The sequence below is a fragment of the Lycium barbarum genome, chromosome 6 (genome assembly GCF_019175385.1).
Source record: "Lycium barbarum isolate Lr01 chromosome 6, ASM1917538v2, whole genome shotgun sequence".
NCBI classification, from domain to species: Eukaryota; Viridiplantae; Streptophyta; class Magnoliopsida; order Solanales; family Solanaceae; genus Lycium; species Lycium barbarum.
In genome coordinates this window covers 3,603,816-3,621,771 of record NC_083342.1, presented here as the reverse complement: position 1 = coordinate 3,621,771, position 17,956 = coordinate 3,603,816, and the positions used below count along the sequence as shown (strand labels likewise).

Sequence of the window (17,956 nt, the reverse complement as noted above, 5' to 3'; positions counted from 1 at the left end):
CTAACCACATTTCGAGTTGATTATGAGGAAGAAGGTCTCTTAATCACTTCGACATTAAGAAAAACGATATTTATATCTTGATCTCTTTGCGAACATCCCAAGATTTTATGGAATTTAGGGTTTAAGTAGAGGAGCCCCCAAGAAATCTTTAATAAACTTTTGGGTTGAAGATCTTTTTTTTTTTTATGCACGGATTGCCCTTCATTTGGGGTGATCTTTAATTTTTGCCGTTCGCCTAATACCCCGAGGTTCTGGGTTCGAACCCCAGCTCAGTAAAAAAAAAATAAAAAAAATTCGCAAGCAGATGTTTGGATTCACGTTCAAAACTCTGTCTTAAGGCACATGCAAAACTCTGCCTCGCGAATCCAAACTCCATCTTGTGAATTTATTTTAAGTTTTTGACTGAGCGGGGGTTCAAACCCGAAATCAAGAAATTTTTAGCGAAGGACAAAAGTTAAAGACCACCAATTTGAGGGGCAACAATTAAAGACCATCCCAGCGAAGGGAAATCCTGCAATTGCCCGTTGAAGATCATAGAGTGAGTTTGTGTTGTAGAGGCCCGATTAAATTCAGTTAAATTTTTTTATGTTCATGTCAATTGAATACTTTTGTTGAGAAATTACACTATATAGATGCATAAAATATTTTTTATACGCATATATATATTATATATTGAATTGTTTTTTGCTTCTTCGTCTATCTACTTTCTTATAATTTGATTCCTTTTATTAGTAAAAATCCTTATGCACCAATGGTATGCGTAAATTACTTTGATCGCTAGCAACCTTGTTAGGTGAAAGTTAGATGTAAGGTTACATCAGTGATCATCCTTATTATGTTTCAAATGATTACTCTATTCGTTTTCTTTTTACATAATTAAGGTCAACAAATTAAGAGGTTTATTGTTTGATGACTCTTGGAACTTATTACTCGGTTATAGGACTAGAAATTAATTTTTAGTATGTTGCACTTTTTCTGTAGCATAGCTTAGGGATAAGGGGAGTCCTGTAACTTTGTCAGCAATTGAAAGGGTATTTACGTCATTTTAAGGTGCAAGGAATGCACTTCAACTGATTGATTAAGTGCTCTAATGGTGGCGGTTGGATTTGGGTTCGATCGGATGGTTAAGATGGTTTTTATTAATGTAACAGCTAAAGTATTTTCTCTTGTAAATGAATCTAGACCGCGCTCGAAGCCTTAAAGCATGGCTAGCCAAGCCACCTCAGAATCAATTTCAGATCGTCGGATCTTAAGTTGAACTTGCGAATTGAAAATTTCAAACTTCAGACATTCAGGTGTGAAGCCTATACTTCAGACCTCAAGTCTCCTAAATTTAGACTCAACGATTTGAAATTGACCTAAAAGAATGAGCGGTCTAAAATTAATTAAATCTGATAAAAATTTAAATAGATTTTGAGAACTGAACATATTTAAATAAAGGTGCTCAAAGCGACTACCTGATGTTATTTCATACCTTTGTTTCTCTTCAGGCCTCATTGGGTGAGTCTCGCTCTCTTGTTTTCGGTTTGCCTAAATGGTGTGGGCTTTTCCAATATTAATCCAGCCATGCTAATTACCAACATTTTTCAGCTGTTTCACAGTCCAGTAATGCTCATCAGAGTTGGGACCATATACTTACTACTGAGTCCTTCTTGTAGCTCATTATCAGCAATCAACTTAACTCTTTGTTTTAGGGGTATAATATACAAAACATCCCGCGTTCACGAAGGGTCTAGGAAAAAGTCGCACCACAAGAGGTACAACCTAACCTGATGCAAGCTCATCACTTAAAAAAGATTTACATTGAGAATCAAACCGCACATGGAGGGGACTCAATCTTCATAAATGATTCATGTCTGTACTTCTTCTCCGAGAGTCTTATCAAATTCTCTGCTATTGTTGGCACGACACAAGTAGTAGTGACTGAAAAAGCTGATGTGCCATGATCGCAATTATAAGTCTCACTAAGTTCAGGATTTAGGGACTAGGGATGTTGAGGAACTGTGATGGTTCATCTTAGTTTTAGTATGCCGGGTAGGTCTTTTGTAAAGAATTAGTGGCTAATTCCACAGCTTGTATCCGTAACCTGTAGGTTACACACAAAGACAGTGATACCGTTGCTCCAACAGCTTACTATGTGGTCAAAGATATCATTGGCAAACTAGATGGAGTACTGCACCAACTATTCATTATCCTGATCTCTATTTTGCATTAAAGGTTAAGTTGTCTTTAGACATACAGCTAACCACACAAGTAAGAAGTTATCATGATAAAATTGGGCAAATAATAAAAGAATGTTATCCAATAAAGCTAAAGTAAATGGAGGAAAAATATTTAACATCCTGCTATCAAGAAATGCAAAAAGAATTAATATATGATTTCATGGAATCCATTATTGCTAGTCGTATGCTACCCTGAAGAAATTGCTTACAAGATCTATGTTTCATGGCTCACAGGCAATTCAGTTCAAGGCAACTTGTCCAGAATCATCAAAATGTATATAATTTAGGAAAATTACAACAATTCCGAAAACAGAAGGGGTACAGAAGAAGTACAAACAATGAAGCATATTGAGGTCCCTCCTTATGACATTTGTTACTTTGATTCCTCATCCAGCAAAAAAGACGTACAGGAGAGAAGTGATGACAACTCTTCTTCTGTTGCCAATCCAGAACCTTGCCATCGTATTCTACCAAATTTGTCAACCAAGAACATGTACCTGTAAATTTGATACAGAATGGAAAACACTTATAACTTAATTCCTCTGCTTAGTCAATAAGGAAACTCAGAGATAACGTTAACACTTCATACCCAGTCAGAAGGTTCAGTATTTTAAGCTCTTTCCTTAAATAGTAATGGTCTCCAAATGAATAAACTATCTGTCTATGCAGTACATCCTTGCTGTCATGAGGGTTAGATTTCCTCATCATCCGAAGTAGTAGTTTCTTTACAGGACTAAGTGTCAAAAACCATGAATCTATCAAGGAGATCTGCAAACAAATTTGAAGATTCATATATTCCAGGTCTACTCTAATATGAAAACAAGAAATACAGGCATCAATTCATCGTTGCATTTGAGTAACGCTAGTTAAAAATGTCCAACCTGCACTTTACATGCATCTATTCTTTAACAAAAGGGCGTTTACAGAGCTTATTCCTAACCACTTCTTTTTTTCATTCAAGAAGTGTGAAATATTCCCAAGGTTTGTCATAGAGAATTAAAAGCATGCTGTAGAAGAGCTGCATAGGCCATCTGTCTTATACATTCTATTGGAACTTGCCTCTCTAGATTCCAATATCTTTTATCAGTTCATGTTTGAAACTTCAACACGGTTAAAAACATCTTTCTTCATGGAATGTCATTACACTCATGACAGTATCATAATTTTGAGAACGTCACTATTACACAATAGAATCATAGCTTTGAGTATGAAGTTAAGAGTCATTTAGCTCAATTACTATTAACTCTAAGAACATCCCAACACCATAAAAAGGAAAAAGAATTATTTGAAATTCAAATCTTATGATGTATCAAATCCACGTCAAATCCCTAATAATCAAAAAGTAACTTAAGTGAGGAATGGTACGGTATGAGAGACATTTTTAATAAGAGGAAGGTGCAAAAAAAAACCAGAGACGAAAGTCTTCAGGCTATGGTTATCTACGGTTGTATAAAGACCTGTAATTGGTCCGATATGTAAGACACATGCGTGAAGAAGTGCCGTTCTTTCATCTAAGAAGTAGTGCTGCCATACCTCATACAGCTGAACCCTTTTGGAATCTTTAAATGTATCCAGAAATGGTTTACTCCAAGAATCTATCATCGCCTGCCAAAAGTGGTCAAAACTTCAGCAATATAACGAGCAAAAAGGAAGACATACTGTAATAGTAGTTGTTTACACATCAAGTGTTAAATCAACCTGCATTATCTTAAGCTAAGCATGGGACAAGGTAGTTTGCAACTATTGTTAACCCATAAATGTTGCATCAGATACTTCTATTAATCTCGTACATTAAACATTAAAGTAAAGCATACGTGAGGTTGTAGTCTCAACTCTCAACCTTTTTGTTAAATGTGTACTAAATGAAACATATTCATTTAGTGTGTTCCTACAACAATAGCATGCATGAGTCCACATTGCCCTTTACTTTTGGAGGCAACGTTAAAAAGGTATCCTGCCAATAACACATTTTTGGTAAAACTTTGAATTTTCAACATACTTATAGGTGCTTATTTCATATTATATCCACTCAAGCAGGTACAGAACTGAAAATTACTGTAACACCACTAGTATTGATTTCATTAATTTTGATCAACTTCAAATCATATTCACATTTAATGCAAACAAACGACCTACAAATGTAAGGCAGCCAATGATAATGCCTCATCATTGATAAAACACTGATTAATATACTAAGCTCTAATGGATGTTAAAGTACTTGGACTTTCTAGTTGTTCAAGATGACGCCTCTGTTAAGACACCATATTGCTACAAAATCAATTTGGTAGACCAAATGACTTCTTCCTGTGACCCTATTAGAAAAATGACTTTTTCCTGTGATGATAGGCTAATGGAAAACGCAAAGATCGCTTTTACTTCAGCCAAAACCAACAATCAATTAGAGTTACTCTAACCTGTGAGCTTGCACGGAATGAAAGACACAACAATGATGCCTTTGGTGCTTCTAATTTGTTTGCATCAACGCCATTTCCAGTGGATGTGATGGGAAGCTTAACGTTTGAACCATCTGAATGATTCACCTCCAAAGCAGGAAACTTTACAGCCGCCATTGCTGGAATGATAATCTTATTTGCAGTTGCAATCTAATGGACACAACAAAAAAGTCAACAAAACTGAAAAAGGAACAATTAAGATAGTGATTTTTTCTTATACCTTACCACCATGTTGCTTCAACTCATTTATATCAGCAAAGTAACCCCTGTTCATCTCATCTTTACTGCCCTAAATCACATAATATACATTAAGTAAACGTCAGAGTCCATTTAACGTAAGCTTAAAGATATAATAGATTGAGAAGGGAAAAAAAAAAACTTACAGTCGAGCACGCTCTTTCTCAATCGCCTCCTTGTTTCCTAACTGTAATCAAATGAAGATTACTCAATACATGACAAATTTCTACTGTACTTCAACTGTCTAATAATAGTTGTTCTTTTCAATTCTAAAGAATGCAATCTCTGAAGAAGAACTCATCTTCCAATGGGAAGAGGTGCAAATTGTAAAACTTTTCACATAGTTTTTAATATTTGGAAAGACAAAAAGGGAAAAAATTTAGACAGCCTTTGTATCCCAATTAGACAGGAATGAATCCACAACTAGTTAGACAAATAAATTCACATTTACCAAAAAGTTGAAAGACAGTGTCAAAAATTCTAATTTCACAGTTTGGACATGTTTTGCTGGGTATTTCACTAAAACTTGAAAAAGATAAATTGAAGTTGAAATGATGCTTCGAGTAGTATTTCTTCAATTAATGATTTCCACTCATAAATCTTCAACTTTCACAGGTTGTTTTTCAATTGAAGTTTGTTCAAACGCAACTTCAACTTCCAAATATTCTTTTTTAACTTCAACTCCAAATACTCTTTTTTTTCCAACTTCAACCAAATATTGGCAATCTTTCCTCAAGAAAAATATTTTTCTAGTGTTTGATTACCATGTTAAAACAGTAATAACTTGTTTGGGTGGTTGTTACCTATTGTGTTGTATCATATTGTAACTTTAAATACAATGTTTGTTTTGATTGTTACTTATATTTTATTGTATCGTATTTGTCAAATCCGTTGTTATGTGACGATGAAATGTGTCATTTTTATGTAACAACCGATTTGCTACTTTTTTAATTTTTTCTCATCTTGCCCTTACTAATTATTTGATAATCATATTTACTCTTTACCCTTTAAATACAATGTTTGTTCTGATCATTTTCAGAAAAAAATACAATGTTTGTCTTGAGTGTTACTTGAATTTTATTTTATCGTATTTGTCAAACGACCAATTTGGTGCGATCGCGTCATTACCTTTCTTGTCTTTACTTATTATTATTAATCTTATCTACTTTTTACCCTTTAAATCAGTTCTTTTATTTTTATTTTTTATACTCTACTCCATACCCTACTTTTATTTTTTTATATATATAATATTGTCTATTTATTTCTCAAATTATTGGTGTGTCATTATGAAATCACGAGAAACATACAATCTATCCAAATTTATCGAAACAACACAGTACAATACACTATAATATGATACATAATGAAACGATATGTAACAACCATCAAAAAAAGATGTAACTATTTATTGTATCATATTGTCAAGTCCGTTGCTATGCAACGATGAAAAATGTCATTTTATGTAACGACCAATTTGGTGTGATCACGTCATCTTGCCCTTCCTAATTATTTAATAATCCTATTTACTCTTTACCCTTTCCCTACCTCTTTTTTTTTTTTAATATACTCTACCCTGTACCATGGGCGGAGCCACCTTCCGCGAAGGGTGGTCAGTTGCACACCCTTCACCGAAAAATTTCGGGGTGTACATAGGTTAAATGTTAGCTATTATGAGTAAATATTTAATTTTGCACACTCTTAATACAAGTGAGAAGAAAATTTGAACACCCTTAGTCAAATTCCTGGCTCCGCCACTGCCCGGTACACTATTTTTTTCGTTGTAACATTTTAAGCTTATTCTTCAGACTGTTGGTGCTTGGCATTATGAAACAACGGGAAATGATATAGTCTATTCAATGTAACAATGTATTCATCAAAATAATACAGTACAATATGATACATTATAAAACAATATGTAACAACAATCAAAACAAGATGTAACTAATTTAGACGTGTCTGTCTATTATTAGCAGAGCAGTTCAACATTAAAAAATTATCAAAAGAGTTGTTGCATTTTTTTCATATGTATTTTAAATTATTAATTATAGTAACTTATAATACTTTTTATGTATTTTCCAAATATGTACTCCCTCCGTTCACTTTTACTTATTCACTTTTGACTTTACACGCCCCTTAGGGAATTAATGAATGAAGTACGTAACATATTAATTGTGGTGTACTGTATCATTGAACTTAGAGAATGACTTAAAAATGAATAATTAATATTAAGGTTAAAATAAGAAAAAAAAAAGTTTGTGATATAAATTTATTTTTAATACAGTGGACAAGTAAAAGTAAAGAGGGCTATGTTTAAACACACGGTCAAAATTAAAAAGGTTTGACTCTCGAAAAGCGAAAAATGTCAAACGACTCTCGAAAAGCGAAAAATGTCAAACAAATTGGGAGAGGGGGTAAGAAAGTAAACACATTGACTAAAAAAAAAAAAAGTTAATTGAACGTAACCTGGTAAATATCGAGAAAGCGATTGGAAGTCAATCTACATGGATTCTGTAAAGCTATTAGAGAAACTAATTTCTCTTTACCGGGTAAATTTTTACTTGAATTGCGAATTGCAGGTGCTAAAACTGAGTTAAATCTCTTAAGCCTTAACATTTTCAATAGTTTTTTTTTTCTTCTGTGTTTTTTACTTCAATGGTTATAGGGATGGGAAAAGGAAGACCTGAGGAAACGGGTCAGTTTGTGGGCTTTTTACCGAGTCATTTGCACTTTGGCCCTATTTTGTGTTGGTCTTTAATTTCATTTTGTTTGCACGGAGTTTACTTCAAGACGCTGGTCTTTAATTTTTATCCTTTTGCTTGAAAAAATGACTAAATTTATCCTGAGGTTCGAGTCCCTGCTCAATAAAAAAAAAAATCTCAAGATAAGACGTGCGAAAATTTTGCCTTAAGACAAAAGTTTGTTTTGTGAAATTTTGCAAGGCAGATTTTTTTTTTTTTTTTTTAACTTTGTTAGAATTCTACAAAAGTTAAGCCTTGCCCGAATAGGCCTAATTTTTCTACGAAATTCTATCTTGCGAATTTTTTTTTGACTGAGTCGGGATTCAAACTCAGAACCTTAGGGTATTTTAGGCGAAGACAAAAAATTAAAGACCAGCAATTTGAGGGACAGAAATTAAAGACCGCCCCCGAATAAGGATAATCGTGCAAATTGTCCCTTTAATTTTTGGCCCAAATAACTATTTCGTGGGACATAAGTCTATGTTTTCTCATGTTATGTCCCGCGTCCTTAAAAAAGTTATGACCCGCTAGATATAAGTTTGATTTTGAAGGCAAAACTTAAAGACCAACCCATTTGAAGGCCAATAAATAAAAACCAGCCCATTTAAAGGCCAAACCGTGCAATTTCTTCCTTTCTACCCATAGGGTCCAGGCCCAACTCCCAAGTTAGAAACTCCAAATCTTTTGGCTTAGTAGCCCAAACAAGAGTTTATTCATAGCAATTGCACCAGGTAGCCAGTTTGCACCAGGAAATTACACGCAACAGCATTGAAATTGACGGTCTTGAACTTTTGAACATCACTTTCCCCGTGGACAGAACTTTAACAAGTTGAGTTTTGTACATGAAGCAAATGAGGTCGAAAATTTAAGACCACCATCTCAAAGGTCATTTTTGTAAATAACCCAGTTTGCACCATTATTTGGCGAATCTTTCATAAATAGCGAGATTATTCCTTGTTTTTGCAAAAATTAAAGACATTATTACTTTTAAAAAGTAGTACTAGTATTTTTCTTGCAAAGCCTAGCATATACACCGTATACGTGCTCTTTCAATTATACAATTTGTGTGTGCCCATACAATATCAATCGAAATGGATTCTATAAAGCTATTAGAGAAACCAATTTCTCTTCTCCAGGGAAATATTTCTTCAATTGCAAATTGAAGATGCCAAAACTTAGTTAACTTTCTTAAGCCTCAACATTTTCAATGTTTTTTTAATTTTTCTTTTGTGTTTCTTCAATAGGTTATGGGGAGACTGAGGAACTAGACCAGGAAACGGGTCAGTTTGTGGGCTTTATATCCATAGGGTCCAGGCCCAAGTTATACAAATCTTTAGGCCTAGTAACCCAAAGAAGAGTTTATTCATAGCAATTGCACCCAGTAGCCAGTTTGTTCCAGAAATCACACACGGACAAAACTTTAACAAGTTGATATTTTGTGCATAGGGTGAGCGAGGTCAAATGTGTAACACCAACCACATCTAAGGTTATTTTTGTAAATCTCCCTATCTGCACCATTCTATTTAGAGAATCTTTCATAAATAGCGAGATTAGTGTCCTTTTTTTTTGTTGCAAAAATTAACGACATTAGTATTTTAAGAAGTAGTACTAGTATTTTTCTTGCAAAACCTAGCATATACACTGTATGCGTGCTCTTTCAATTTGTAGCATATACATTGTGTGCGAACACATACAGTATCGATCGACATGGAATATGTAAAGCTATTAGAGAAACCAATTTTTCTTCTCGAGGGAATTTTTTTTCTTGAATTGAGAATTGCAGGTGCTACAGATGAACAAATCTCTTAAGCCTCAACATTTTCAATGGCTTTTTTTTCTTCTGTGTTTCTTCAATATGATATAGGGATCGGAGAAAGGGAAGACTGAGGAAGTAGACTAGGAAACGGGTCAGTTTGTGGGCTTTATATCCATTGGGTCCAGGCCCAAGTTATGCAGAGAACTGAAAAGAGCCCATGTAGGCCTAGTAATCGAAAAACACGAGAGTTTATTCATGGGAAACTTACGTAAATGTACCACTCCGCCAACTAGTTTACCAATATGGCCATAGTATACACTATCTATACACTTCAACTGTATGTGTTGTGTATGGGTATGTATATATATATATATATATATATATATATATATATATATATATATATGTATATTTAGGATAAACTATACACTTCGGTTGTATATGCATATTTAGTATAATGTATGCACTACCTATACACTGTACATTTTTTGCAAACTAGATGACCGAATGATATTTGACTGTAATTTACCCTTTATTATCATTGCAATGCAATTGCCCCGGTAGCTAGTTTTCTCCAGGAAATTACACGCAATGACGTTGAATGGGGTGGTCTTGAACTTTTGAACCCTCCTTGCCTCATGGACAAAACTTTAACAAGTTGGAAGTGTTAAAGTTTTGTCAATAAGGCAAGCGAGGTCAAAAGTTTAACCGACCACCTCTAAGTCATTTTTGTAAATTACCCAGTTTACACCATTCTATTTAGGATATTAACTAGCTATGCATATTGCTTTCAAATTGTCTAAAGTTAAGTTTTGTCAAGCAAAACTTGAGATGCGGATGTCTGAACTTCTATCTCGAGCATTTGAAATTGATTTAAAGAGGCTAAACTTGCAAAAATTTAGAAACTTTGGTTATGCCTAAAATTGGGATCTTGAAATCTGTTGTTTCGTACATGTTCCCCGGTTTATTTTGAAAAACTCGACAAATAGCCACTTTTATCACATGTTATCATTTTAAAAGATATGACATTTCTCTTTTTAACACAAAAAATATCTTTATCTAAAACACGGAAGAAGATCCAGTATAGTGTGCTAGAGTTCAAAGCTTATATAGGTAAAACTCTTGCCGAAAAATTGTTGCACCCGATGTTTAGTTTATATCGAATTAATGAATGTACGATATGCGTTTTTCATATACATATTTATCACTAACCATCGTTAAATAATATGTACTCTTGCTTTAACTTTTAATCAAAATATTAGATAAATTATATATTACTTGATTTGATGTAAACATCAAATATGTCATAAATGACTAGAGCAAAATAAGAAATAAAAGGGAATAGACATTAAAAGCGTTTCTTCCTTATCGATTTCTCGAAGTTAAAGTACTTGAGGGGCAGATGTGGGTGTGCAATTGACGAACCCCACAAGCATATCATTGTTTAACCTCTAATAATATTGTGTGTGCATGTGTGTTTGAGAGGGGCCCTAAAGTGCTACTTCTGTAGTGTCAATTTGTGAGGTATCGTTGAGTCAAATAAGTTTTTTTATTTTATCGTAATTTTTTTTATACCTTTTAAATATTTTGAATTTTCAATCATTATTACTTATAGCACTTGCTACGTAGTTTTCAACTATATAAATTTTATTTCAAAATATTTAAAGATTTCATGTCTAAATTCACGATTAAAATTAAATAACTTTCCTCTCAAAACCTTAGTGCTGCCGCATTGGGACAAAATTATTAGTATTTCTCTTTTCGATATCCCCTTGAAATATGACTTGCTGTCGTAGGTTAAAACTCAATGAAAAGTGTATTTTTTTTTCTTATACTGTCACTATATAAACCTCAAAACTCTATTACAATTTCTTGATTATGAAGTAAGATTTATAGAAGGATAAAGAGAATTATAATATTGCTAATTGCGAGATTCTTCTCTTCTGCTTCAAACATGTAATTCATTAATTTATACTCATTAACCTCATGCCAAAACAGAGCAACTTCTTTTTTCCGCCTTTTTTCTTTCTTTATGTTGTGAAAGATATAATAAACAGACTAATTGGTTAGGGCTTTTTGCCATTTTTGAGGGCGTTGAGATCAGCATAGTACTCTGTTATCCATCCTTCAATGATTTCAACCTCAGTGTTCCTTTGCATGGTTAACCATTCTGGATCAGTTGGCTTTGCAGAAAGAATGTCTAGACAATGGGAACCTACAAAAAAGAAGAAAAATAAAGAGGATTAGTGTCAACATCTAAACGAGAAAATAATCATTCTTTGATTGTTCATCCTGTGTTTGGCACATGTTTGAACTCGATTAATATGGATTTGCACCTTGTTAGGTCCATTAAAGTGGTAAGAGCTCGGGTAAAATTCACAAACAACCACTTTTCAATTCTTGTACCTGGAAAAAGTTATTTGTCTTGGAGATTCGCTTGTGGAATTTGAAATTCTACGATAGTGACTACTTTTCAATGATAGAGCCGAAAAGTGGTTAGTGGGCGCTGTTTCTATGAAGCGCATCCTACCAAGATTATTTTCATCTTCAGGGCTCGAACACCAAACCTTTAGTTAAGAGTGAAGGGAACCTATCTATTTTTATCAAGTCGCAAATTAATACTTAACCAAAAAATATTTACTTGATAAGCGATCTGATTAAATAAATATCTATTTTTGCATATATAGGTGAAACTAAATATTACAACTCATAGAGATTCTAAAATTTCATTATTGATGTTTGATGCCTTTATTAACATTTCCGATTCTATCAAAACAAACCACATGAGTTCCTTTATTACTACATTTGTTTGGAAAGTAAATAATGGCATACCGTTACGCGTGTAGACAGCTCGTAGACTATGAGATATGTCTTTCAAAACCCTAAAACAGAAACAAAAACACACACAAAAGAAGAATTGATGTAAGAAATAGAACGTGAAGCATGTCAATAATTCAATCATATGTCACCAATTAGAAAAAGGAAAAAACTTAGGTGGGGAAAAAAAAGAGAGCACGTACCCTGCACTACTATAAGGATCCCGTAGCCCATTAGAGAAAATGATGTTGCTAGCAAACCTATGAAGAATTAGTTTTATGTCCTGCAAAATTCACTCATGTAAGTTCACATATCTATTTACAAAACAAGAGATAGTGACATGACAAAACATGCATAATGATAAAACGTTGTAATTATTACTAGAAGATGTGACTGAGTGGTTAGTATTCTTTCATTCTCAGTAAGCGTAGGCGAATTTAGGTAGAAAAATGGGGTCACGTGAACCCATGGTTACTCGACTAAACTCGATATATTAGGTGTATAATTTTGAAATATATCTAATATTAACTGAAGGTACTCATGGTCAAACCAGGCTGAGTGGATCACTGATTAGGGGCTGGGTTTAATTCCTCAAGGTCGGGGGATCAAACCCGACTTAATGCACTTTTTTGTTTTTTTATCTTTAAATTAAAGAAGCTTTTAACTTCCCCTTTTTATATTATTTCTAAACCCTTTTTCTTCTTTAATTCTAATTACCCAAAAGACAAAAACGTTTTCGTTTTTTATATTATTTCTAATTACTAATTTTTTAAATTTCTAATTACCCAAAAGGCAAAAGAAATATACTTAAATGAAGCACAAGCGCTGCAAATCCTGAAAGCAATGGTGAATCCATCCTCTTAAAATCATGGATTCGCTCATGTTAGTAAGAGGTCTCGTGTACAAGCCTTCATAAGAATGAAGTTGTCTTTAGTAGAAAACATTTTACCCCTAAAGTGAAAGTAGGACGTCTTGACTGTGTTGCTCTGGACTTACCAAAAATTACTACCGCCCTCATAGCAGATACTTAAAAAAGGCATTACTTTTGGAAAATCCATCACGCACCCATCGATATTTTGAAGAAGTCCTAGCAACATAGCTTCCCCGCACGAGTTCGGATTAATCGGACCCCAAGACGGGTACCAAACTACTAAAAGACCATCAAAAAGGCTCCCAACAAACCAATTTCTAACGGACCTCCCTCAAAAATTTATTTCAAAAAGTCGCTTCTTTTTAATTATATACATGTGATTGTGTGTAAGATGGTACATATATAATCATATATCGAGTGAGAAATCCGAAAAAATAAAAAAATGAAAGGTTTGTAATTATAGGAGTAAAAAATTGAAGTCTGAAAAAGAAGTATACATGTCCTCCATAATAAGTTGTGATCCAATGTGGACGAGGTGGGACACCAAACTTGCTCTTGCAATCGCTTATATAGTCATCTAAATTGAAAGGATTTGAATAGAACATTGTGTCATTTTCGCCACACCCTATAGGCATCACCATCTCACTGCATGTCTGCAAAATAATTAGACGAGTTATTAGTTTCTAAATTATATTTACTTCAAAATATCTGTAAAATTATTTAGTACAACGAAAATTGCCAGACAATATCGGTTTGCTCAATTAAAGAAATAAGAAATTGAAAAGAACCATAACACTAACTCATTTTATCTTTGAATAATGAAATTGCGTAAAATACAATCAAGTCAATCTTTTATAATAGTAGAGGTGTTTGGGTCAGCTTGCTAGCACCTCGACCATTTCATTAGGTATTTTCTTGCTATCTTCCATCAGCATGGGTACTATATAACTTTGTCCATCAAAATTTAGGTAGATGGAAGGAAATCAACTAGTATTCTTTGTATGTGCTCTGTATTAGTAGTTTTTAATGTCTGAACCCACTTCACCGACCACTCTAAGCTATATCCTTGGGTGCATAAAATCGGGTACCTGCTACCTCTCACCAATACCTATCAGGTAACTCACGAGAGTGTAGGCAAACATGAAGAAATCGCCAGATGTTCTATCTCTAGAATTTGAATTGTATTTCTCAAAGGTTTGTACCACTTCATTTACCACTTTGGGCCACATCCTTGAGTGCTCACTAGCTACTTGCTACCTCCCCAAGCAAGAAGTAGGTAGATGGGATGAAACACCGAGTGATTTTTGTCTTTGATATGATTTGACCCCTGGTTTCTAAGATCTGTCCTTATTTTATTGATCACTATTCCAAATCATTAGTCGCTCACAATCAAATCACTTATAAAGTATTTATAAGTAAATCTCTATAAACACTGATTGTAACGTGATAAAAATATAGTAGCTGACCTCAATATGGTATAAACTTTATCTCTCTATACTATTACTGTATATAACTTAAATCCTTAGAATAAATTGGTGTTTACTTACTTGCCATCTCCATCCCATGCTTGTTTCACTAGGCATGGAGTTTATGTCGTAACATGACTGATTTCCTTTATATGCAATAACTCCAGCATAAATACGATCAAGAACATGACTTCCTTTTGGTGCACCATCAATTCCGCCACAAACCACAGTCACTGGGTAGCTTGGTGGCTTGTCATACTGAGCAGCCACTGCATATATTGTAATCAAATAATCCTTTAACTCAACTGAATCATTCAACTGCCTGAAACTCCAAAGAAATTCAAGATTGGATAAATATTGAATATATATAAATAAAGAATAAAAAAAGAAAGAGTTTAAGCTATATACACCGTCATAATTGATGAGTACTTATCTGCATCGAATATTTATACAAGATCAACAAATATAAGACATGTCTTTTAAATATACATCTATTACTTAACTATGGTGCACTGATATATGTATTTTCACTTTAAGTTTTAGTTTGTAAGGTTAACTTCATTAATTTGGTGTAAAAAGGTGTGGTGAGTTTTCACCACATCATAGTTAAAAAAAAAAAAAAACTATCAAAACACCAAATTTAAAAATAACACAAGTTAACTACTTAGGAAAATCAACCTGATGGTGTAAAAGTTTTTTACACTGATAAGTCACTCAAAGTCAAAGATATTTACTGGTAAAATGTGGGATATCGGCAAATAAATCTCCTTAAAATATGAGATGCATAATCTCTCTCAAATAAAAAAAAAAATTAAGATCATTACATTTTATAACAAATAAATGTGATGTGAGAGTACAAAATTCCTAACAGTAACTTAAACTCCTTTTGAAATATAGGAAAGAGAACAAAAAAAAATAAAAAATTACGAGCAAGTCTTGAATTTCCGAGTGAGATAGGAGAGTCCATTTTTCCTAGAAGCAATCTTGTCAATTATAGACCATGATTTTCGTATAGTTCGGTAACAACTCATACTAGCTTCCTGAAATAATTATGGAATAACTTGTTAGTAATTAGGAAAAAGGAAAATAATACAATAGAGGACTTATTAAAAGTATGGAAAACTAAATAATTGTCTTACTTTAAAATCCTGAGACACAATCGAATAATATCCATTTTGTGGAGTGATATTATCAAAATAAAGAATAGGAGCTGATGAAGCTAAAGCACCAAGAGCTATATGAGGATACTTCATTCGAAACCACGAAGCAAGCACTACAAAAAATGAAAAAAACATTTAAAAAAATAGAGAAAGAATTATAATAAAATTCAAACTTTAAATTAGCTAAAAAGACTAAAAGAAGGAGATTAAGAAGGGTTTTTTTTTTTTCTTACTTCCTCCATAGGATCCTCCAATGACAATAATTGGAGAATTTTGTGCTGAGTATTTTTCTCTAATATGTAACAAAAGTTCTGCATAATCAGCTATAGCTTGTTCTGAATTGAAATAACTTCTAGTGTCTTCATCTTTTAGAGCTTCTTCCATTGTCTTCCCAAATGGTCTTGATTTTCCATAATACCTATGCTGAAAATAGATTGCAAAAAATAAAAAAATAAAAAATGAAATTCTAAAGCATAAAAAAATTGCTGATCCGACTAATCGGAATTCGTGATGTGTCTAGCTCACTAAGGGAAAATGCTGAGCCAAAATTTTCATCAATAGAGTCAAAATATAAAGAAGTAAACACATAAAGTAGTCAAGAGGATTCAAAAGTAACATATAGTATACATATTGTTGCAGAGTCAGAAATTTCACTAAAGGGATTCGAAATATAAAGAAACAAACACAGGAAGAAGCCAAGGAAATTCGACATCTACTATAAATAATAATTTTGACCTTATAGTGCAATTTTCCAGCCAAATGATTCATTTACGACTTTAATTACAACCCCAGCTTTGCCCCTAATCATCAGTTTATATACATTAAAATGAATAACCTATCTACACCATGCACGGAACTAGAGAGATGGAATTCACAGGAAAATCACACTATAGATACAAGGTAAATTTTTTGATGTATTGTATATAGTAGACGTTCAACCATTTGGTGAAAATTTGCGTCCGCCATTGATCTACATAGTATAATTTTTCAGCAAAAAGATGTTAATTGACAATAAGGACCACTCCGCTTCCATTAGAAGTTTTAATGTATATATACTGATGAACTCTGACAAATATAAGGGTTTAGTTACCATTAACAATCACGAAACATGACATAAACGAAAACAAATAAGACAATTTACTATTAAAAAATCTCTATTTTCCCACTAAATTTCACACGAAAAAATTAGGAAATTTTCTAACGTTTAAGTGGGAACCTATTTCCCACCATGTGTTTTATCAGTGGAAATGAAATGGGAAAATGATGTTTTATAACACAAATTTCCCACCAAATGTCGGTGGGAAAAACCTCTAATTCTAGTATTGATTGTGGTTTTAATTAATACTATACTTGATGGAATTAATGAATTTACCTCCATGTAAACAAGAAGAGCCTTAAAACGAGGGGCAAAATCAGTGAGAAATCCAATAGCAAGAGGATCATTATCAATGGAAGATTCAGCACCAAGATAGGCAAAAATTGGAGTGCTCGAATTAGAACCACCCCAATACTTAGAATTAATTATGTACCTTTGTTTAAAAGTTGAATAACTTTTTGGTCCATAATTAAAGTGATCAAGCGTTTGAGCATAGTAATATGTCTCAAATTCTTTTGGAAGATTTGAAGAAGAAGAAAGGGTGTTAGAATCACGACGTATATTTTCAAGAAGTGTGAGTCTTGGGATTTTAAGGGGTTCAGAAGAAATTGAGGTTTTTGTGAAGATAAATAAGAGAAGCAAACGAAACCATTGGAATGAGAAAAGTCTATTCATCTTAATTGGAGAAAAGACTTTGGTAAAGAATGTTTGTTGGTGATTCTATCTATGGTGGATATATTTATAAGTGTTTCACTCACCCACGTGAAGCATGATTCTATGGGTTATCTAACAAATTTTATGTTGGCTTAATGCACATGCGGCCCTTAAACTTGTCCCTTTTTCTCATTTTGGCACCTCAGCTAAGTGTTGTTCCTATTGAACCCCTGAACTTGGCCTTAAGTGTGTATATCAAACATAATCCGACTTACATAACATATATGTTGAGTTTCATTTTTTTAGCCTTGCGTGTGAATGTCAATTCGCATCCTACGTGGAAAATTCAACTAATCAAAACACCCCACCCATTTTAATTATACACATCAGCGATTAAGTTTTGGTTTTGGTTTTTTAGTTTTTAGTTTTGGTTTCTTATTTTTCAGTTTTAGTTTCCAGTTTTGGGTTTTTATTTTCCAGATTTAG

General features: G+C 33.3%; 2 protein-coding genes across 3 annotated transcripts; both read right to left on the bottom strand.

Moving 5' to 3' along the window:
- Positions 1-2,348: 2,348 nt before the first annotated feature.
- On the bottom strand, positions 2,349-7,611 carry LOC132600501 (uncharacterized). Of its 2 annotated transcripts, none has more exons than XM_060313715.1 (7): positions 7,376-7,611; positions 5,059-5,099; positions 4,896-4,959; positions 4,637-4,825; positions 3,756-3,827; positions 2,812-2,990; positions 2,349-2,719 (listed from the first exon to the last, which is right to left on the bottom strand). In XM_060313715.1, the coding sequence occupies exons 1-7, from the start codon at positions 7,523-7,525 to the stop codon at positions 2,596-2,598; spliced, it is 819 nt and encodes a 272-aa protein (XP_060169698.1). In that variant the 5' UTR covers positions 7,526-7,611; the 3' UTR covers positions 2,349-2,595. The 2 variants fall into 2 exon arrangements, with proteins under 2 accessions (XP_060169698.1, XP_060169699.1); XM_060313716.1 differs by having other exon boundaries at positions 4,896-4,964; positions 7,376-7,474.
- A 3,728-nt stretch (positions 7,612-11,339) lies between these two features.
- On the bottom strand, positions 11,340-17,541 carry LOC132600500 (uncharacterized). Its single transcript, XM_060313714.1, has 9 exons — positions 17,093-17,541; positions 15,954-16,143; positions 15,700-15,833; positions 15,488-15,600; positions 14,642-14,882; positions 13,592-13,747; positions 12,427-12,506; positions 12,239-12,288; positions 11,340-11,621 (listed from the first exon to the last, which is right to left on the bottom strand). Exons 1-9 carry the CDS (start codon positions 17,489-17,491, stop codon positions 11,473-11,475), a joined length of 1,512 nt encoding a protein of 503 aa, XP_060169697.1. The 5' UTR covers positions 17,492-17,541; the 3' UTR covers positions 11,340-11,472.
- Positions 17,542-17,956: the final 415 nt, after the last annotated feature.

Bases quoted from the DNA above. Each gene is read 5' to 3' on its own strand.
- LOC132600501 (XM_060313715.1), bottom strand. From the start codon at position 7,525: ATGTTAAGGCTTAAGAGATTTAACTCAGTTTTAGCACCTGCAATTCGC. The intron at 5,100-7,375 runs GTTACGTTCAAT...ATTTGATTACAG, and splicing joins GCTTTCTCGATATTTACCAG to TTAGGAAACAAGGAGGCGAT. The intron at 2,720-2,811 runs GTATGAAGTGTT...TCAAATTTACAG, and splicing joins ATACTGAACCTTCTGACTGG to GTACATGTTCTTGGTTGACA.
- LOC132600500 (XM_060313714.1), bottom strand. From the start codon at position 17,491: ATGAATAGACTTTTCTCATTCCAATGGTTTCGTTTGCTTCTCTTATTT. The intron at 14,883-15,487 runs GTAATTTTTTAT...TTGGAGTTTCAG, and splicing joins CGGAAATTCAAGACTTGCTC to GCAGTTGAATGATTCAGTTG. The intron at 13,748-14,641 runs GTAAGTAAACAC...ATTATTTTGCAG, and splicing joins GCATGGGATGGAGATGGCAA to ACATGCAGTGAGATGGTGAT.